Raw genomic sequence first — 14,254 nt, 5'->3', positions numbered from 1 at the left:
TTTATCAATCAATATATAGAGGTACCAACAAGAGAGAGTGGCAGCACTGGATTTCCTATTGGCAGGGGTGCAGGGCTAAATTTTTAGGTGCCAGAGTTTAGCAACAAGGAGGCCCCCTGACGTGCTGCAGTGGTGCTCTGGTGGGTTCCAACACCACAGCACCCCTGCCTTTTGGTACATGAGACAAGTCACTTGATAGAAGTGTGTGTAGGGGAAATTTTGGGTCCAGTGATCATAATGCCATTAGTTTCAAGATAATTGTGGAGAAGGACAGGTCTGGGCCTCGGGTTGAGATTCTAAATTGGAGAAAGGCCAATTTTTGAAATGAGAAATGTGTGGATTGGGACAGGTGTTTTCGGGCAAGGACGTGTGAAATAAGTGGAGGACCTTCACAGGTGACATTTTGAGAGTACAGAGTTTATGTGTACCTACCAGGATTTAAAGCAAAGTTAGCAGGTATAGGGAACTTTGGTTTTCGAGGGATCTTGTGGATCTGGTTCAAAAGAAGAGAGAGGTGTATTACAGGTATAGGCAATATGGAGCAAAACAGGCACTTAATCAGAATTTAAAAATGCAAGAAAAAACTTTGGAAAGAAATCAGGAAGGCAAAAAAAAGATATGAGGTTGCTTTGGCAGACAATTTGAAGGAAAATCCTCAGGATTTCTACAGGTATATTAAGAGCAAAAGGATCGTAATGAGCAAAGTTGGTTGCCTTGAAGATCAGAGTGGTCGGCTTTGTATGGAATAAAAAGGAAATGGGGGAGATCTGAAATGTTTTTGTTTGCATCTGTATTTACTCAGGAAATGGGCACAGAGTCACGGGAAGTAAGGAAAACGAGCAGTGAGGTCATGGAACGTACAGATTAAAGAGGAGGAAGCGCTTGCTGTCTTGCAGCAAATAAGTGGATAACTCCCCAGGACTTGACAAGATATTTCCTCCAACCTTGAGTGAAGCTGGAGTAGAAATTGCAGGGGCTCTGGCAGGTATACTGTATTTAACATGTCCTTAGCCACAGGTGTGATGCTGGAGGATTGGTGGGTAGCTCATGTTGTTTAAAGATGACCCTGGAAATCAGTAGTAAGTTATTAGAAGGTGTTCTAAGAGATTAGATATACAATTATTTGGATAGACAGAAACTGATTAGGGAGAGTCAACATGGCTTTGTATGTGTTAGGCTGTATTTAACCAATTCTATAGAATTTTTTGAGGAGGTTACCAAGAAAGTTGATGAAGGAAAGGCTGTGGACGTTGTCTACATGGACTTTAGTAAGACCTTTGACAAGGTCCCGCATGGGGGTTTAGTCAGAAAGGTTCAGACATTCAGTGTTCATGGTAATGTAGTGAACTGGATTCAACAATGGCTGGACGGGAGAAGCCAGGGAGTAGTGGTGGATGATGCTTCTTAGACTGGAGGCCTGTGACTAGTGGTGTGCCTCAGGGATTGGTGCTGGGACCCTTGTTATTTGTCATCTATATCAATGATCTGGATGAGAATGTGGTCAATTGGATTAGCAAGTTTTCAGCTGACACTAAGACTGGAGGCATTTTGGACAGCGAGGAAGGTTCTCAAAGCTTGCAGAGAGATCTGGACCAGCTGGAAAAATGGGCTGAGAAATGGCAGATGGAGTTTAATGCAGACAAGTGTGAGGTTTTGCATTTTGGAAGGACAAACCAAGAAAGGACGGTCACGGTAAATGGTCGGGAAACATCATCAGTGTGTGGAAATTGAGAAAGTGAAGTTGAATAAGAAAATCTGCAGACACTGGGGTGGAGTGCAGTATATAAATGTGCAGAGAAACTCAGCAGGTCTTGTAGAATCCACATGAAGTGTTAGTTTATGCTTTATCCCCCGCCCCTTCCTCTCTCCCTCCCTCTCCCCCTACTATTATTCAGGTTTCTCTCCATTCCTGAACAGGCTCATGCCCGAACTTTCTCTGGGTGGTGCGTGACCTGCTGAGTTTCTCAAGACCTTCAGTGTTCTGTACTTCTCAGTGAAGTGACGGAGCAGCGCTGTCCATATGTGGCTTTCACTACCCCGTTGCAGATCCCTTTGTGGACCCCATGCTGGATCTCAGAAATGATGTGAGAGCAAGTGTCCTGGACTTCAGGCTCCCCAGTGAAACTGGTCAGTGGTTGTCACTGATTGGGCTCGTCCCTGGCACAGAGGAACATGGCTGTGGTTGTTGGCGTGTTTCATTCCAGCCCCAGTCTCCACCTGTTTTCAACCCTCTTCAGCTTTTTCACTAGTGACCCTTTTAGAAATTTGTCACCAGAATCTCTTTTCTATCTTGTGTGGAAGGTCTGTGCTACAGAGTTCTATTTCCTTCCTACAGTTCACAGGCCTTACACCGTCTCACCTTGTACAATATTACACCTTCCCACCTCTTTTGTGTTATTCCACGGAACCATTAAACATGACAGGCCCTTCGGCCCATTAAGTCTGTGTGGGACTATTATTCTACCCAGTCCTACTGACCTGCACCTGAATCATTACCCTCCACACCCCTACCTATCCAAGTACCTTCCAAATTTTTTCTTAAATGTTAAAATCAAGCCTGCATTCACCACCTCAGCTCCCCCTTTTATCTCCACTGTAAATTTTCTAGGAGGTTACTTTGCTGTTCCTGTGCCTGTCCTCATTTCGATAAAGGACTAGCATCAAATTGTCCAAATCATTCAGCTGTGTATTGAAGATCAGTCTGTAAATAGTTTCAGTGAACACCCCTTCTGACTGTGATATCTTTCTGGTGTAAATAAAAATGCTGGAGAAATTCAGCAGGTCTAACAGTGAACTTTATGTAGCAAAGATACATCAAAGTTTCGAGTATGGAAAATTTTGGCAGGAGTTTGAAGGAAAAGGTAAGGAGAGAGGGGTGGGGGGGGGGGGGGGAAGGAATCATGGACCCAAAAATAGGAGATAATAGGTGGAGAAGGGAGGGAGGGCAGAGTAGAAAGCAGGGGAGGAGAGATGGCTCTGGGAATAGAGAGGGAGAGCTAAGGGGAAAGGGAAGGGAGGATGAATGGAGAGAAGGTTAGCAGAAACTGGAGAAGTCGATGTTAATGGCATCTGACAGCAAAGGGCCCAGACTTTTAGGTGAGTTGGTCAGTGAGCTACAGGCAATGTACTTATTTGAAGCTCACTTGTTTTTGGAGTCATTATTTCACCAGTTAATATTGTTTGATAACGAGGAGAACCTGGTGCTGATTTGTGGGTGGCAGGCTTGTGCTCAGCAGCACTGGCTGGCACCACAGTTCCCCCTGCTGGACCATATCAGTCCATTCTTTGGGATGTGGTCATTTCTGGGGATACAGTAACAAGGTGGCAGAGAGATGCCTTGAAATCATCCAGTCCTTCCAGTAAAGGTAAACTCACAGCGCCATCGAGGAGTGGGTTCCACGATTTACACAATGAAGGATCAGTGATTACTGGGGTAAAAATGCAGGTCAAACCATTTACTTTATAGTAAAAATTCAGCTGGTCTTTTCAGCGTCCGTAGGAGACAAAGATATATTGCTGATGTTTCGGCATGAGCCCTACTAAGGAATAAATCAGAAGCAGGAAATCTCAGAAAGTCTCAGAACACAGACAGTGCCGGCTGGGGGATGAATCCAGTCCAACAAAAGTGTTAATGGGATATGAGAATGGACCAGGTAAGAATTTGCCATGTCTGTGTGAAAGGAGCGAGAAGGGAGAGACAGAGCTGGGGGAAGGCGATGGGGGAAGAATGGAGGGCGGGGGGGGGGGGGTTTAGCGAAAACCAGAGAAGTCAATATTAATGTCATCTGGTAGGAGGGAGCCCAGTTGGAAGACAAGGTGTTGTTCCTCCAATTTGCTAGTGGTCTCAGACTGACAGTGCATGAGACCATGGACAGACATGTCAGCGAGAGAATGGGATGGGGAATTGAAGTTGGTGACCACTGGGAGATCCTCGCTATTGCAGTGGACAGAGCTGAAGGTGCTTGTTTCACTTGGTCTACTTTATAGAGCAAAAATAAAGATGCATAACCAATGTTTCGGGCGAATGCCTACATTTTGCTCGTCCCTTGACGAAAGGGCTGAAGCCTGAAATGTTGGTTCTGTATCTTTATCTTTGCTACATAAAGGACACTGACCTGCTGAATTTCCCCAGCTTTGTGTTTTTACTTCAATTGCGAGGTCTGCAGATATGTGTTTTACCACAGTGATTAGTGGGGTCTCCTTTTCTTCCACTGACACTCAAAGAATTATTGAGGGCCCCTACCATCCAGCACCCACTACCTTCAGGAAGGAGGTACAGGAACATCAAAATCCGGACTGCCAGGCTGGAAACAGCTTCTTCCTGAAGGCTGTGAGATTGAGGAATCCAAAAATATTAATATATATATTTATTTTAAATTTGCCTTCCTTACTGCTGCCTTGATCTGCATTAACCTTTAATAAATCCTGAACTGGGACTCCCAAGTCCCTTTGGACATCTGCTTTTTGCATTCTCCCCATTTAGGAATAGTCCACCCCTTTATTCCTTCCACCGAAGTGCAGGACTCTACTCTATCTACCACTTCTTTGCCCATTCTCCCATCCTGTTCAAGACCATCTGTAGACTCCCTGCTACCCAACATGACCTGCCCCTCCACCAAGCTTCATATCATCTACAAACTTGGTCACAAAGCCATCCATTCCATCACTGGTTCCCCAAAACTGACCCTGTGGAACACCAGCTTCTCACTAAAGTTTACAATACTGTTTGCTCTCTTTTGCTTTAACACTGTCTTTGACCTCCCTTGTCAGCCACGGCTGCCTCACCCTCTCTTTACCTTCTCCTTCTTTGGGATGAAACATTCTTACATTTTCTGAATTATTCTAGAAACCTCTGCTATTGATGCTCCACCATCTTCCCTGCTGTGATCCCCCTCCAACCACCTTTGGCCAGCTTCTCTTTCTCTGTCCTCAACTGTAACACTGACACATTCGATTTCAACTTCTATCACATTGTTTCCATTGCCTTCTGAGAGTTCCTTTACCTCAAGTTCCCCAATCAAATCCAGTTCATTGCCCAAGCCCAGAATTGCCATTTCCCACCGAGGCTGACCACGAACTGCTCTAAACGTCCATCTCATTGGAATTCCATAAATTCCTTCTGTTGGGACCCATCATCACCTGATTTTCCCAGTCTGCCTGCATGTTGAAGTCCCCACGACCACTATAATATTGCCTTTCTGACGTGCTTCCTCTAACTCCTGCTGTAAGTTGTACCCCACCTCCTGGCTGCTATTTGGAGGCCTCTATGTAACTCCCATCAGGGTCCTTTACCCGTGCAGTTTCTCAACTCTCCCCACAAGGATTCAACCTCCTCTGATCCAATGTCCCTTTTGCTAAGGAGATGGAACCTAGGCTGAATTGGCTTGCCTGCTGAAAGCAGAGGGTAGTTGTAGATGTAGCGTATTCTCCCTTGAGGTTAATGCCCAGTGGCATACCACAGGAATCTGTTCTGAGACTCCTGCTCTTTGTGATTTTTATAAATGACTTGGAAGTGGAGGGGTGGATCAGTAAGTTTGCAGATGACACCAAAGTTGGAGTTGTTGTTAATGGTTGTCACGTTACCACAGGATGAGAGATAGGCGGAGAAGTGGCAGATGGAGTTCAATCCAGATGTGTGAAGTGATGCATTTTGGAAGGTTGAATTGGAAGACGGACACCGCGATTAATGCCAGGATTCTTAACAACGTGGAAGGACACAGAGATCTTGGCTCCAAATCCAGGGATTCATCAAGGTGCCACTCAGCCTGATAGATTAGTTAAGAAGGCACATGATATGCTGACCTTTAATAATAGTGGGATTGAGTTCAAGAGCTGTGAGCTAATGTTTGTAGCTCCAAAAAACTAGTTAAACCACATTTGGGAGTATTGTGTTCTGTTCTGGTCACCACATTACATTACAGGAGGGATGTGGATGGAGAGGATGCAGAGGAGATTTACCAGGATGTTGTTTGAATTGGAGAACATGCTGTTTGAAGCAAAGGTGACAGAGCTGAAGGTGTTTTCTTTGGAGTGATGAGACATGAGAGGTGACTTTAATAGAGTTCTACAAGATTATGAGGGGCTTAAATTGAGTGGACAGCTAGCAGCTGTTTCCTGGGGGGACAGTAGCAAATACCATAGGATGTCTGCTTAAGCTGAATGGAGAAAGGTTGAGGGGAGACATCCCACTTGTTACACAGAGGGTTGGTGCTTTGCCAGGGAGGTGGTGGAGGCTGTGAAGAGGGACATTTAAGACTCTTGGATTGTCACATGGGTGTAAGAAAATGTGGGGGTGATGGGTGTGAGGGGGGGAAATAGATTATTGTGGAGGAGGTTGTCACAGCCTGAAAGGCTGAAGAGCCTGCAACATGTGGTTATGTTCTATATGTATCCCTGGTTCATAATATTCAGCAGACATTTGTCTCAACAACAGAGACAAATGAGAAAGAGGAGCATGCAAGAGTCAGATTTTGTGGACCAATATTTAGGGTAAAGTTTTGGGGTTGACTGTTACACTCACGCTACTTTTGTCTGCATCATTCAGGGGGTCGGGAGCTCGGATGGGGGGAGGGGATTAACTTTTACATGGTATAATGCAGTAAGTACCTTTTAATTCACTCTGCTTTTCCACCTTCCCAGTGAAGGGCTCGACTGCATTTTACTTCCTCTGGATGCTGTGTGACCTCCCAACACTGCAGGCTGTTGATTTTTACAAACCTTGTCTGGGAAATGGGCTGTGGATCAATTGGAACTTGCAGAGAAAGTGGAGAGTGAGATGCAGTCACACCCTGGCCTGCCTACCCAACACTTATGGACCTTGTCAGGGAGGGAGCTTATCCCAGCCAGTTGATGGTCAGGCTGTGGTGGGATGAAAGGAATCGGGGATGTGTGCAAAGGCCAGATCAGGTGGGTGATGGAGATGTTCCACAGGTTGGGAGCAGTACCCCTGGGGCAAGGTTTGAACACATGGATTTTGATTACAGCATTTCAATTGTTGGAGATGAAGAGGTAGCAGTTCTTGTTCAACCATTAAAATATACTGGGATGCCTTGCCTTGTTCCAATTTGTGATTTAAAGCTGCAATTTGCTTGTGAGTTTTTGACAGTCCTGGGATCTCCACAGCTGTTGAATCACATCCTGAAGACGGGATGTTTCAGTGACCAAGTCCCTGTGCGTTGGGCTGGAGGATCTTTAGGGGTATCTGAGCTGTGGAGATGTAATCACTGGTCCACACTGGGTTCACCAATGTCCCAAGTGGCATGTTTATGGGGGTTGGGAAGAAAGGACGTTGAAGCCACCTTGCTTGCAGCAGTTTAATTAGGATCCCTTTGCCCCACAGCCTTCAGCAGGAGTGACACAGATCCAGGCCTTGGGGATTGAAGTCATCGTCACCTTCCAACTTGTGCTGTGTGTTTTTGTCATCTCATCCAAGGAGAACAACTTTGAGGGATCTGCACCAGTGGCCCTCGGAGCCTCTGTCACCCTCGGTCACTTGGTAGCGGTGAGAACGATGTCAGTGTGTGATTGTTGCCAGCACTTTTGCCTCAGTTCCAGATCCCAGCCCAACAGGTGTTGAGCAGAGCTGCAGCCTCCAGCCCCTCAAGGAGGTGTGGGGGGGGTCCCTGACCAATGGAGGAAGGGAGGTCCACAGGGAGAGGTCCTGCCCAACAGGAAGGGCTGTGCCCTGGGAACCCTGTCCCACCAGTAAGCACTTGCACACCAGAGGGATGGCTGATCAATTCCACCTGGGCCGAATTCTGAGCCAATGTGCATTTTCCCTCTCAAGTGAAGTTCTGAGTGTTCAATACCTTGATTACCTGGGAAAACCAATGCACACAGTGGGTGATGATGCCTTCCCCGTGATGGTTCCGTACCCTGGTAATGGGAGCGTCCCCTGCAATGGGGTCTTCACCAAAGGGGTTGAACAGTGGCTCAGACACAGCATCACCATTGGGGATAAGCAATAGTCTCCGGCCTTGGAGCTGAAGCCCTAATCCCAGAAAAAGAATAAACCAAAACAAGGTTTTTCCATTATTCTGTTTATTTCTCTTGCTGGTCAGCACACGCTCACTGTGACCTGTCTCCCACTTCCCCTTCCCCTTCCCCATCCTCTTCCCTCACCTAAGCCCCATCTCCTGCAACCTCTCCCCCAACCCCTGTGTGCTTGCACAGAGGGCCCAGCAGACTGACTGCGCTGCCTGTCCACAGATTCCTTACACTGGATGTAGCATGAATCCTGCTCGATCCCTGGGACCTGCTGTTGTAACATCAAACTTCAGTCAGCACTGGGTGAGTTAAGTTCTTCACCCTGACACCTCACGGAACATCACATGACAAGTTGTAGCAACCACCAATATGCAGAGTTGAGTGGACACTGGAGTTTGTTAGTCAGAATCTGGGTACGTGAAGGTTGAGGCATTATCGTAAGATGGTTGATTGGAGTTTAGGATCCATATGTGTTGGGAAGGTGGGTGTTGAGGACTGTGTGGTGGGGAAGTTGATGGAGATGTGGGACTGTGATGGAGGTTGGAAGTGTGTGGGGAATGTAGAGTATATTGGAATGTGTAGCAGCTTTGAGAGTATGTTGGGGAGGCACAGGACAGTTGAGATTTGGGAGTGTGTGGGGAACGCGAGGGGGACTTGGGAGGGGAAAGCGAGGGGGATTTGGGAGCGAGTGGGTGGGGAATGTGATGGGGCTAGGGAATATGTGGGAGATTTGGGAGCATGGGGTAGCGGATGGGGGACTTGGGAGCCAGGGTGAAACGCGAGGAGGACTTGGGAGCTGGGATGGATCGTAAGGGGGACTTGGGAGTGGGTGGTGAATGTGATGGGTGACATGAGGGGGACTTGGGAGTAGGTAGGGGATGCAAGGGGAATTTGGGAGCGGGGGTGGAAGGCGAGGGGGACTTGGGAGCATGTGGGGAAAGTGTGGGAGATTTGGGAGCAGGTGGGGAACGCGAGGGGGATGGGATTGTATTGAGTTTTGGGAGTAGGTGGGCAATGTTATGGGGGATGGGAGCGGGTGGGGAATGTGATGGGGGACGCGAGGTGGACTTGTGAGTGGGGAGAATGTGAAGGAGAATTGGGAACATGTGGGGAATGTATGGGGACTTGGGAGCAGATGGGGGATGCGAGGGGGAATGGGTGTGGAATGTGATGGGGGCTGGGGAATGTGTGGGAGACCTGGGTGCGAGTGGGGAACGCGAATGGGATTTGTGAGTGCGGGGGAACACAATGGGGCTTGGGAGCCAGGGGGGAACGCGAGGGGGACTCGGAAGTTGGGGGACGGGAGTGGAATTTGATGGGCGTTGGGGAATGTAATGGGGGCTGGGGATTGTGAAGGAGACACGGAAGTGAGGGGACGATGCGGGAGGGGGACGTGGAAGAGATTTGTGAGCACGGGAGACGACGCGAAGGGGACTTGGGAGTGGAATTTGATGGGCGCTGGGGACGCAAGGGAGAATGCAAAGAAGAATTGGGAATGTGGGGCATGTATTGGGATTTGGGAGTAGGTGAGGAATGTGATGGGGCTGAGGATTGCGAGGGAAACTCGGGAGCAGGTGGGGAACGTGAAAGAGATTTGTGAGCGTGGGGGACTCGGGAGCAAGAGGAACATGAAAGAGATTTGGGAGCGGATGAGGAAACGTGGGGGACGACACGAGGGGGAATTGGTAGCGGGAAGATGACGGAGCGGGTGGGGAACATGAAAGAGATTTGTGAGGGCGGGGGGCTTGGGAGCCGGGGGGGTGGCGAGGGGGACTCGGGAGTGGCAGGGATCACGGGAGAGGGGGAGACAGGGGAATGCGAAGGAGAATTAGGAACATGTGGGGAATGTATTGGGTTTTGGGAGTGGTTGAGGAACGATAGGGGGTGGGGACTTGGGAGCAGGAGGACACGCGGAATGGATTCGGGAGCAAGGGGAATGTGAGGGGGACTCAGGAGCGGGTGAGGACTTGGGAACAGGTGGGGATGCAAGGTGGACATGGGAATGGGTGTGGAATTTGATGGGCATTGGGGAATGTGATGGGTGCTGGAGGACATGAGGAGATTGCAAAGAAGAATTGGGAATGTGGGGCATGTATTAGGATTTGGGAGCATGGGGAATGTGGGGGGATTTAATTGGCTTTTAGGAGTGGGTGAGGAATGTGAAGGGGACAGGAGCAGGAGGACATGCGGAGAGGATTCGGGAGCAAGGGGAATGTTAGGGGGCCTCAAGAGCGGTGAGGGATTTGTGGGACATTTGGGAGCTGGTGGGGGGTGTGAAAGAGATTTGTGGGAGCGGGTGAGGAAACGCAAGGGGGACTTGGGAGTGGGTGTTGAACACGAGGGGAACTTGAGTGTGGGTGGGGAATGTGATGGGGCTGGGGATTGCGAGGGGGACTTGGGAGCAGGGGGAACGCGAGTGGGGCGTGGGTGGGGAACGTGAAAGAGATTGTGAGCACGGGGGAAAGCGAAGGAGAATTAGGGACATGGGAATGAATTGGGTTTTGGGAATGGTTGAGGAATGATGGGGGTTGGGGATTGTGAAGGGGACTTGGGAGCAGGAGGACACATGGGGGACTTGGGAGTGTGTGTGGGGATTGTATTGGGAATTGGGAGCGGGTGAGGGACGCGATGGGGGCTGGGGAATGTGGGAGACTTGGGAGTGTGTGGGGATTGCATTGGGAATAGGTGGGCAATTTGATGGGCGCTGGGGACGCGGGTGTGTGTGGGGAATCTATTGGGTTTTGGGAATGGATGAGGAATGATGGGGCGTGGGACTTGGGAGCGGCAGGGATCATGGGTGTGTGTGGGGGACTTAGGAGCATGAAGACATGTGGGGGGAGATTCGGGAGCAAGGGGAACGCGAGGAGGACTCGGGAGTGGATGGGGATTACGAGGGAGACTTGAGGGAAATTAGGGAGTGGGGAATGTATTGGGTTATGCGAGTGGGTGAGGAATGTGATGGGGTACATGAGGGGGACTTTGGAGCAGGTGGGGGACGTGGCAGTGGTTGGGGACACGGGAATGTGTGGGAAATTTGAGAGTAGATGGGCAATGTGATGGGTGCTGGAGGACGTGAGGTGGACTTGGGAATGGGTGGGGAATGGAAGCATGTGGGGAGTGCGTGAGGAATGTGCTGGGGGTGCGTGAAAGAGATTGTGCGCGAACGACTTGGGGAATGTGATGGGCACTGTGGACTGTAGGGTATTTGGGAGCGGGAGTAGGGGAGAATGCAAAGAATTGGGAACGTGGGGCATGTATTGGGATTTGGGAGCATGGGGAATGTGTGGGAGATTTGGGTGCAGTTGGGGGACTTGGGAGTGTGTGAGGTTTTAATTGGATTTTAGGATTGAGTGAAGAATGTGATGGGGTACGTGCAGGGGACTTAGGAGCAAGGGGAACGCGAGGAGGACTCGGGTGAGGGACGTGTAGGAGATTTGGGAGAGGGTGGGGAATGTGTGGGGATTGTTTTGGGAGTAGTTGAGTAATGATGGGAGATTTGCGAGTGGGTGGGGTACGTGAGGGGGACTTGGGAGCGGGTGGGGACACATGGGAAACTTGAGAGGGACGGGGGAACGTATTGGGTTTTGGGAATGGTTAAGGAATGATAGGGGCTGGGAACTGTGAAGGGGACTTGGGAGCAGGACATGCGGAGTGGACTCAGGAGCAGGTGAGGAAACGCAAGGGGGACTTTGGAGCGGGGAGAATGCAAAGAAGAATTTGAAACGTGGGGCATGTATTGTGATTTTGGAGCATGGGGAATGTATTTGGCTTTGGGAGTAGGTGGGCAATGTAATGGGCGCTGGGGGATGCGAGATGTACATGGGAGTGGGTTGGGCATGTATTGGGATTTGGGAGCATGGGGAATGTGTGGGAGATTTGGGAGTGGGTGAGGATGGGGCTAGGGATCACGAGGGGGACTCGGGAGCGGTTGGGGGGATGTGGGAAAGCGAAGGAGAATTGGGGACATGGGAATGGTTGAGGAATGATGGGCGCTGGGGACGTGAAGGGGACTTGGGAGCGGAGGGAAACGTAAAAGATTTGTGAGCAAGGGGGACGTGATGGGGAATGTTTTGGGATATGAAAGCATGTGGGGAGTGGGTGAGAATACAAAGAAGAAATGGGAACGTGGGGCATGTATTGGGATTTGGAAGCATGGGGAATGTGTTGGAGATTTGGGTGCAGTTGGGGGACTTGGGAGTGCGTGGGGATTTAATTGGGTTTAAGTAGTGGGTGAGGAATGTGAAGGGGACTTAGGAGCAGGAGGACATGCGGAAGGGATTCGGGAGCAAGGGGGACTTGGGAGTGGATGTTGAGGGGAACTTGGGTGTGGTGGGGAATGTGATGGGGCTAGGGATTGCGAGGGGGATTTGGGAGCAGGGGGAACGCGAGTGGGACGTGGGTGGGAACGTGAAAGATTTGTGAGCACGGGGGAAAGTGAAGGAAAACCATGTAGGGGACATGGGAATGAATTGGGTTTTGAGAAAAGTTGAGGAATGATGGGGGTTGGGGATTGTGAGGGGGACTTGGGAGCGGGTGGGGGACGCGATGGGGGCAATGTGGGAGACTTGTGAGTGTGTGGGCAATGTGATGGGCGCTGGGGAAGCGGGAGTGTGTGGGGAATCTATTGGGTTTTGGGAGTGGATGAGGAATGATGGGGCGTGGGATTTGGGAGCGGCGGGGATCACGGGTGTGTGTGGGGAACGTGAAGGGGACTTAGGAGCATGAGGACACGTGGAGGGGGGATTCGGGAGCAAGGGGAATGCGAGTCGGACTTGGGAGCGGTTGAGGGACGTGTGGGAGATCTGGGTGTGGGTGGGGATTGCGAGGGGGACTTGAGGGAAATTTGGGAGTGTGGGAAATGTATTGGGTTATGCGAGTGGGTGAGGAATGTGATGGGGTGCATGAGGGGGACTTGGCATTGGTTGGGGACACAGGAATGTGTGGGAAATTTGAGAGTAGATGGGCAATGTGATGGGTGCTGGAGGACGCAAGGTGGGCTTGGGAATGGGAATGGGTAGGGAATGTTTTGGGATATGGAAGCATGTGGGGAGTGTGTGAGGAATGTGCTGGGGCTCGCGAGGGGGACTTGGGAGCAGGTGCGTGAAAGTGATTTGTGTGCGCGGATGACTTGGGGAATGTGATGGGCACTGTGGACTGCGTAGGAGATTTTGGAGCGGGTGGGGAGTGGGACAGGAGTGGGGGAGAATGCAAAGAATTGGGAACGTGGGGCACGTATTGTGATTTGGGAGCATGGGGAATGTGTGGGAGATTTGGGTGCAGTTGGGGGACTTGGGAGTGTGTGGGGATTTAATTGGGTTTTAGGAGTGGATGAGGAATGTGATGGGGTACGTGAAGGGGACTTAGGAGCAAGGGGAACGTGAGGAGGACTCGGGTGATGGACGTGTAGGAGATCTGGGAGAAGGTGGGGATTGTTTTGGGAGTAGTTGAGCAATGATGGGAGATTTGGGAGTGGGTGGGGTACGTGAGGGGGACTTGGGAGCAGGTGGGGACACATGGGTTTGGGGGAATCTTGAGGGGGACGGGGGAATGTATTGGGTTTTGGGAATGGTTGAGGAATGATGGGGGCTGGATTTGAGGGGGACTGGGGATTGTGAGGGGGACTTGGGAGTGTGTGTGGGGATTGTATTGGGATTTGGGAGTGGGTGGGGAATGTGATGGGGTACGTGAGGTGGACTTGGGAATGGGAAAGAGATTTGTGAGTGTGGGGGACTTGGTGTGGAATTTGATGGGCGCTGTGGACGTGTGGGGGACTTGGGAGCGGTGGGAAACGTAAAAGATTTGTGAGCAAGGGGGACGTGTTGGGGGCTGGGGAATGGGTGGGAGATTTGGGTGCAGTTTTGGGACTTGGGAGGTTTTAATTGGGTTTTAGGATTGAGTGAGGAATGTGATGGGGTACGTGAAGGGGACTTAGGAGCAAGGGGAACGCGAGGAGGACTCGGGTGAGGGACGTGTAGGAGATTTGGGAGAGGGTGGGGAATGTGTGGGGATTGTTTTGGGAGTAGTTGAGTAATGATGGGAGATTTGCGAGTGGGTGGGGTACGTGAGGGGGACTTGGGAGCGGGTGGGGACACATGGGAAAATTGAGAGGGACGGGGGAACGTATTGGGTTTTGGGAATGGTTGAGGAATGATAGGGGCTGGGGACTGTGAGGGGGAATTGGGAGCAGGACATGCGGAGTGGACTCAGGAGCAGGTGAGGAAACGCGAGGGGAACTTGGGAGCGGGGAGAATGCAAAGAAGAATTTGAA

At 50.4% G+C, this 14,254-nt stretch overlaps 1 protein-coding gene across 4 annotated transcripts in view; it reads left to right on the top strand.

Annotated features, from left to right (window-relative positions):
• Positions 1 to 14,254, top strand: part of LOC138746794 (aquaporin-5-like) — a 33,014-nt gene that overhangs the window by 2,155 nt on the left and 16,605 nt on the right. For 3 of the 4 annotated variants that reach the window (XM_069905254.1, XM_069905251.1, XM_069905250.1), the window contains exons 2-3: positions 7,340 to 7,501; positions 8,173 to 8,289. In XM_069905254.1, coding sequence (XP_069761355.1) covers positions 7,340 to 7,501; positions 8,173 to 8,289 — 279 coding nt within the window. The remainder of the gene's footprint in view (positions 1 to 7,339; positions 7,502 to 8,172; positions 8,290 to 14,254) is intronic. The other variant, XM_069905253.1, reaches the window with a different exon arrangement.

The sequence above is a fragment of the Narcine bancroftii genome, chromosome 12 (assembly GCF_036971445.1).
Source record: "Narcine bancroftii isolate sNarBan1 chromosome 12, sNarBan1.hap1, whole genome shotgun sequence".
Lineage (NCBI taxonomy): Eukaryota > Metazoa > Chordata > Chondrichthyes > Torpediniformes > Narcinidae > Narcine > Narcine bancroftii.
Note: the sequence above shows the minus strand (reverse complement) of the source record. Positions and strands in the feature narration are given on the sequence as shown.